The sequence below is a fragment of the Phaethon aethereus genome (assembly GCF_964289735.1).
Source record: "Phaethon aethereus genome assembly, chromosome: 10".
Lineage (NCBI taxonomy): Eukaryota > Metazoa > Chordata > Aves > Phaethontiformes > Phaethontidae > Phaethon > Phaethon aethereus.
This window is the reverse complement of record NC_138586.1, coordinates 774,569-782,136: the sequence shown is the minus strand read 5'-3', so window position 1 is coordinate 782,136 and position 7,568 is coordinate 774,569. Positions and strand designations below refer to the sequence as shown.

The window sequence follows — 7,568 nt, the reverse complement described above, 5'->3', positions numbered from 1 at the left end:
CTGGGTACCTGCCTGTGTCAGGCAAGCAGAAGACAGCTTCGGCATTTCAGAGGCTCAGTGAAGACAGGTTGGCTTTTGCAATGCAACAGCCTGTGGAGCTCAGGCTTCACCCAGAATAGGCAGCAAATGCATCGTACAGACAGATGATGCATTGATCCCCAGAACTGACTCAGGCTGGATCCACCTACTAGAATCCACCTATGAGGCATCAGTCCACCCGCAGAGCCAGGACTGCTCTATAGAGGCCTTCTCTCAGGCTCAGTCCATGTTGTACAGCTAGGAACAGCATCTGCCATGTGATGCTTGGTCTCAGGCATTCCCAGGCAGAGGTAAATGCCACAGAGGGCCTGTTGTTTGGGTTTTTTTTAGAAAACACTTCTATATTTGCCTCTTCCTCTAGAATGGGGAAGGCCTCAGGACCAAGGCAAGTTCTGGGTGCATACTGGATATGGCCTTGAGCCTTCATGTCTTCGGGTGAGGCAAATGACAGAGGTGGAAGCAACTGCTGGTTTATGCATAGCACCCTCATTTTCAGATTAGAGTACATTCTTAGCTAAGAAACCTCTTAAGGGAAATTTTCTTGCCACATGGATTAAATGGACATGATTTTACAAGAAGCAATTACATATCATCATAGCCTCCGGCAGTGTCAGCATTCTGGCCACCGCTGCAGTCTGGCAGGGCATGCAGAAGTGCTGTGTGCTCCCATGGGATCAGTCAGTGTTGCAGGGACCCTTGCAGTCCCAAGTCCAGCCCTGCTGCCCTGGTAGGACAAAGCAGCCGCCCTGCATGGGGTTTTCCCTGGCTCCAAGGCAGCCGCTCTCCTGCTGCTTTGCCACAGCTCGTTGTTCAGCCAGTTACTCATTAACTCACTTTACAGCCCAAACCAAACAGCAACAGCACAGCTCCTGCTGCCCTGCACCTCTCCCAGGCCTGCAGCACCTGGGGTGGCTCTGCTCTCATCATGCTGGCTGCAGTGCAGATACAGCAGCTGCCAAGGAACAGCGGGAGCCCTCTCTGTGTCCTCCGTGCTATGGCAGAGACCCCAGACCCATACCCCTCGCCTCGGCCTCAGGTGGGCACAGCCCAGAGCAGGGGCAACACTGCCGCCTCTCTGGCTGCAGCAGGGGACAGGCTTGGGGGATGGCGTAGGCTGCAGCTGTAGGATCGTGAGTTCAGTTTAGGAAGGGCAGCAACCGGGAGCACTTGCGGTCCAGGAGAGATTTAAGACATGCACACACCTCCCAGCTTCTGCTGCCTGGGCCAGGAGCCAAAGGCAACGGAGCCAACGCTGTGCGAGCAGCCCTGCCCCGGGCACCAGGGGCTTGTCGCAGCAGGCAGAGGCAAGGGCAGGCAGAGCCCAGGTCTGAGCAGAGGAAGCTGGGCAGCGATAGGTGAAGGATCTTAGCCTGTGCAGTGAATGCTGAGGGCTTGGTCCCAGGAGACACAAGGCTGCTCTTGCCATGGCTCTCCAGGCAAAATCTAACATGTGCTATGCACCGGCAATTTGGGGTACCGGAGGCTGGTGCAAAAGGGGCTGGGCTCTGGCTCTGTGAGGCTGTGGGCAGGCTAGGATTTGGCCATGCTGGTGTCTGGGAATTAGCATCCAGATTGGTCCCACCCCATCTGTGATCTCCTCCACAGCTGTCAGGCCCCAAGTTTATGGTCATGATGCAGGAGATGAGCTGAAAAGCCGGTGACAGCCGCTCCTTACCGTGTCAGTCCTGGAGCCGCAGGCAGGACACAGTGGGGAGAGACTTGGTGCCTCTGCCAGGGAAATGGTGGCCATTGCCCCGGTGAAGGAGGACTCTCCTCTTCACGCCTGCAGCCAGCTGGGAGAGCTGCAGCCGCACGTCCTTCTGCCAGTAGGAATAGAGCAGGGGGTTCAGGAGGGAGTTGCACAGTCCCAGCAGCCAGAGGTAGTTCTCAATGACCTTGTAGGGGAAGCACTCGGGACAGACAGTTTGCACAATGCTGGCGATGAAGAACGGCAACCAGGACAGCGTGAAGCACCCGATGAGTACAGCAACGGTGCGCATGGCCTTCATGTCGCTGGTGGTGCGGGATGGGGGGCAGCCCCCCGCCAGCCCTGCGTGCTCCACTTCCCGGATATGCTGTACGTGCACAGCAGCAATTTTCAGCATGTCGCAGTAGAGATAAATGAAGAGAAAGAGCGCTGGGAAGAAGCCGACACAGAAGACGGTGAGCATGTATGTGGGGTGGAAGACTCCGAAGAAGGAGCACTTCTCATGGGTGGAGATCTTCTGAAAGCCCGGGGTGAGGACCGGGAGGAAGCCGATGATGGCAGCAACCAGCCAGAGCCCCACCAAGCGCACCCCGACCCGCAGGCTTGTCACCAGCTGGAAATAGTGGAAAGGCTTCCTGATTGCCAGGTGCCTGTCGCACGCAACCATAATCAGGGATAGGATAGAGGCAGCAGAAGAAGAGGTCACAAAAGCCATTCTCAGGACACAGAATATCTGGGGAGGATAAAAGGGCTGGGAAAACTCATCCGTGACTAGACCCACGACCGTGAAGCCAACCATGGCATCTGCAACAGCGAGGTTAAGGACAAAATAGAGCCCCTTGGAGCTGCTCTTCTGGATGAGGCGAAGGAGAGCAATGGCCACCAGCACGTTGGCAGTGATGATGAGTGAGGCCAGCACAGCGAGGATGGCTCCCAGGGCTGAGCTAGCCATGGCCGTCCCCTGTGGGGCACAGCCCAAGGACGGCACGTCCCCAACACGATTTTAGGGCATCCCTCACCTGGGGCTTCTCGGCTCGTGCAGCACAGCAGCCAGGCAGCGGGCAGCAGCGAGCGCAGCCCCTCGCTCTCCGGGCGGTGCAGCGAAGCCCTGGGGGTAGTGGCGTCTCTCAGGCCGAGCAGCAGAGCTCTGCTGAGCAGCTGCCTGCCGGAAGGGACCGGTGCGCACTCAGCACCCGCTGTGCCCACGGAGGTCCCTCCCCTCCAGCCACGTTTCCAGACAACCCTGCAGCAGCGGGGTGAGCAGCGAGCGCATGAGCAGGAAGCTGCCACGATGGCACACGGGGCGGTGGACATCCCCCAGCCAAGCACCAAGGCAGAGCCCGTGCCCTGCTTTGACATGGGCGCTGCTAGGAAGGAGCAAGCAGAGTTCCCAACACCCAGCCCCACTGGTACCTGTAGGTAGCACAGCTGTGGGGCTCCTGCGGGGTCACTGCCAGACCCAAGGCAGCCTCTTCCTGCAGGGACCAAGGGAACAACACTGATCCCCTCTTGGAGCAGCAGCCATAAAGGCAACCTGGTTATAATGGGGACAAGTACTGACAAGAGATGTCTGCTAAAATACAGGTGGAGAAAATGTCTGCCAGCTTGGGAACCTGGTGCATCCTTGGCAGGTGCAAGTGGGAGATGGCAACACCCTTGATAAGCACAGCTGGGAGCCCAGGGCATCCATGATAAGCCCAAAACAAAGAAAATGCTATAACCTGCAGGGCAAAACACCTGCTATAACCCACAAAGGGGCCTCCTAAGCAAGTAGAAGTCAGCAACAGCTATTCCAGGTGCTGGTGTCCTCTGCCCGCTTATGGATCCATGTAAAAGTAACTGGCCACCTACCCAAAACGAGCCCGTCTCTCTCCGAGAGCTCCCCCAGCATGAACTTCTCTGCACAATCCTTTGGACCCGCTGGGGACGCCTGGCTGACTCCAGGCTCTGTGATGCGGATCATCTGCAAAGTGAGGCATCATCCGTCATCGATTGACCTCACTCCTGGGAGCAGCTTAATGAACTGTACCGTAATACCCTGAATGAAATATATATATATACTTGCTACTAATACTAAAAAAAAAAAAAAAAAAAATTATATATACACACATTTGCTTTATTAATCATAAGTGTATTTACCTTACTAATAGTAACTTGTAACAAAGAAATTCACGGAAACAAAGCCTCCACATTGTTGTGTGTTACAGAATCCTACAAACCCATTTTTCGCATCCTTTACGCTCCTGCAGGGTGGGTGACCCTCGTGGGCTGTGACCGCAACTGCTCCATCCCTTTAAACAAAGTGCCACAAGCCACCTCTCCTGCCTCATGAGCCAGAAAAATCCGAGCTGCCAGGAAACAGAGCAGGTTCAAGGCTTCCTCTGTCAAACAGTAACCTGAGGAGCGCAGGCAGATGGGGAGAGGCTGAGAGCGGGTCCCAGGGCAGGACGTGGCCAAGGGGCACGACGCGAGTGCTGCACTGGGGAGGGAAGATGCAGCAGACATACCAATTGTGGCCACTATGGATGGACCTGCAGAGCAGGGAAGCCCCTTGGGAACACCCTGGGTCTGTGCCGCAGGTGGCCACGGGAAGGGCTGCGGTGGCCTTACACCTCTTCCTCTTTTGTTTGGGGAGCCTTAGCCCTGCTGGGGGAGAGGGTCCACACCCCACAGTGTGAGATCAAGGCGGAGGGGAGATTAGATGGAGAGAGAAGTGGCAGGAGAGCTGGGGAGAAAGCACAAACGCAAACTGTGCCTCCCATGAGCACACCCTGCCCCATCCCACGCGTAGCGCTGCGGTAGCTCCGCATGCCAGGGCAGTCCTGCTCTGCAAGGGCTCCTCCGTCCCACCTCACCAGGACAGAACAGGTACTTTCACAGGACCGTTGCTCAGCAGCAGCGATGTCTGAGTTGTGAGATCACAGCTGGCTCAGCAGCCGTCACTGGCAGCGATTCCTCCTTCCCACCGTGCCCCTCTGCAGCTCAACACCGCCTGCTTTCCCAGTTAAAACCCCGAATACTTTCAATCATGACCTTTACTAGGCCCCAACAGGCATCTCCTTTTTATCGTGCATCAGTCTAGATGCTTCAATGGCTTTCATAAAGGACTTGATGAAAAGCCTTTTGGAAACCCAGACAGACTAGATTAACTCCAGCTTCCTGGTCCACACACTTGCTGCCTCCTTCAGAAGCCTCCCAGCAGATTTAAAGTCGGGATTCCTCCTCTTCCTCATCCATCAGCCACTGGCCCTTCCAGCACATCACAGGCATTTATGTCTCAAGCCTTCATGAGAGTCTATATCAGCACAGCAAAGGCATCGCAGTCACTGGCTGGTAGTGCTCTGAAAACAAACCTTCTTTCGAACCCCATCCACACTTCTGACACTTCCCTAATGTGAGGAGAACTTTAAACGAGAGGCTACAAGCAGAAGCTTCAGCCTTTTCAACCCTCAGGTCCCCCAACAATTTGGGGTGCAGGCCCAGCCCCCTGCTCACATTCATTGAACGCTCTGTCCTTCCACCTCCTCTGCCAATGCTTCAGCTTGAGACCTTCCCCCAAGCCTCCCCATCGAAGTCTCTAACAGAGAAAGCCCTCTGAGCTCTTCAAGTAAAACCAGACAACCTTCAGCTTGTCTACTACAGTCTTTGCATTTTTGAGCAGTTCTTTCATTCCTCAATTGCCCGCCAGCACCAAGGGCTCCCTGGAAGGCTTCTTCTGTCTGAAAGGTTGCCCTCAGATTTAAGGTTTTGTCTTGGTAAGTGGATGCCTACAGTCCTTTTTGGTTTGACCTGGTTTACTGCCATTTTTATATTTAATGTATCTATGACCATGCATATTTCTACTTTCCACATCTGTGTAGCACGTTGTTTTCCAGGATGCCTTGGATACCACCTCCATATCAGAGTTAAACCACATGGACCTTTCTGTGGGTGCATGGGGAAGGTCCCTTCCAGTGTCCATCTTTGATGGGCTATATATTTGCCCTATGTTCTGCAGACTAACACTCATGCCTACACTGTCTTCACAGTGCTTGCAATCATTTTTCAGCCACTGAAGGTAGCAAGATATTAATGGCTTCAGGGCATGAACACGGCACACACCACTGCTGACCACGGGGCAGCACTGGCTGCAGAAGCTCAGGGACCGCCACCTCGTGGGGCGGTAGCAGGATCTGCTTGACATAACCAGGTACGCAGACTGCTCAGCCACACTCTCACACGTTACTTGGCATGGCAGAGAAAAGGTTAGAAAGAGGAACACGTAAGCCTGAGCACATAATACAAACAGATGTTTAGGGAGCGCTTCTAGGAAGGACATCCTGAGGAAATTAACCTCCTCAGAAAATGCCCGATCTCCAGCAGCGCTACCCCCTCGCACGAGTCGTTACAATGCCGTTTATGGGTTGGGATTTTTGTTCTTACAACACCTAGCAAAATAAGGATCTACCAACTGAGAAACCCAAAGTGACTCAGCTTTTCCTCCCTCTCAGCTGCAAAGGCAAGATGCTTTCGGGATGAAGGGCTTATGACCACCTTCAGGAAACACCTGGCAGCGTGCCGAGGTGTGCTCACAACCAGCCGTCACCTCACCGTCACATCCGCAGAGATCGCCACTGCCGTGCATTTACCTGCAGTTACTATTGACAAAGTGAGGCAGAGTGTCATGCGGCAACATTTATGACAGCCAGTGCCATCAAAGCTCCGATAACGGATGTCTCCAGGGGCTGGGGACCACGTGGGCAAGCGGACATAGTATCTCCAAAGCCATCCAGGGGAGCTGATCCAATGGGAGGAAGAAGAAGGGAAAGAAGAGCTTCTCACCAGCACCTTACAGCAGAGAAATGCAAACAGCAAAGTGGCCGTGAGGACACGCTTCCGTCATTGCTGAGGAGCTCCTCGTAGCAGCCTGAAGAACACAGGCAGGGTAGCAACTGCAAATACCAAAAAACTGTCAGAGGATCAGCCCAAAAATTAACCAGCAGCAGCAACATCCCGTGGAGCTGCACGGAAGAAAAAGAAACTTTTAGGCTCCAGAACTAAAGTTACAGAAACAGTGAAGAAAACCAAAAGAACGCAGTGAACTGCCATTAAAATGCCGCTCAGATAGACTCGTATTCATCCACAATGTAAGTATTTACTTACGTTGTAGTATTTAGAAATCCTTTTGAAGAGTAAAGCTAGGTGAGGCATATGAACCTTGTCCACTTTCAATCCACTACTCCCTGGGTCTGATAGCTTGTAAGTGTAGTTTAACTCTGAAAATGATCCTCCCAGCCTACTGTAGGCCCTGTAGCAATACCTCTGTTCAAGGCATGATTTAAGTCCAAGAGCTTATTGGAGTCACCTTCCTTATGCATGCAGCTGGTACAAGGCAGCTATGCCTTTGCAAAACCACAGCAAACAATTTTCTCAACTGCCTGGGCTGGATTTGGCTGAACGTCCCTTGTGCAATTTGCACAGAGAGAACCTCAGCTGACAGCACTCCCAGACTGGCAGCGCTGCTGTGTGTCCCAAGGGACCTTCACCCAAACTAAAGCCACCCCATAAAGAGGAAAGGGAGTAAGAACACAAGAGCTGTTTGCTTTCATAGCCATACACATTTTAAAAGAAAACCAGAAGAGGATGACCAAAATGTCTTGCTTGATATTCTGCTTAACTCTGGCAATATTAGAGCCACTATTTTAAAGCAGTGGGACATCCGAGTTGAGCTTTAAAATCACATTAGCTGGCTTTAAAAGTGATAGAAGCAAAAATAATATAAGCAGTAAGGTGAAGAGACTGAGGTTTTGCAAAACTGAGCTGAGTGCAAGACCCTATTTTT

General features: G+C 53.1%; 1 protein-coding gene across 1 annotated transcript; it reads right to left on the bottom strand.

Moving 5' to 3' along the window:
- Positions 1-1,718: 1,718 nt before the first annotated feature.
- On the bottom strand, positions 1,719-2,699 carry GPR119 (G protein-coupled receptor 119; the record flags this gene model as incomplete). Its single annotated transcript, XM_082003991.1, has 1 exon — positions 1,719-2,699. The coding sequence occupies one exon, from the start codon at positions 2,697-2,699 to the stop codon at positions 1,719-1,721; it is 981 nt and encodes a 326-aa protein (XP_081860117.1).
- Positions 2,700-7,568: the final 4,869 nt, after the last annotated feature.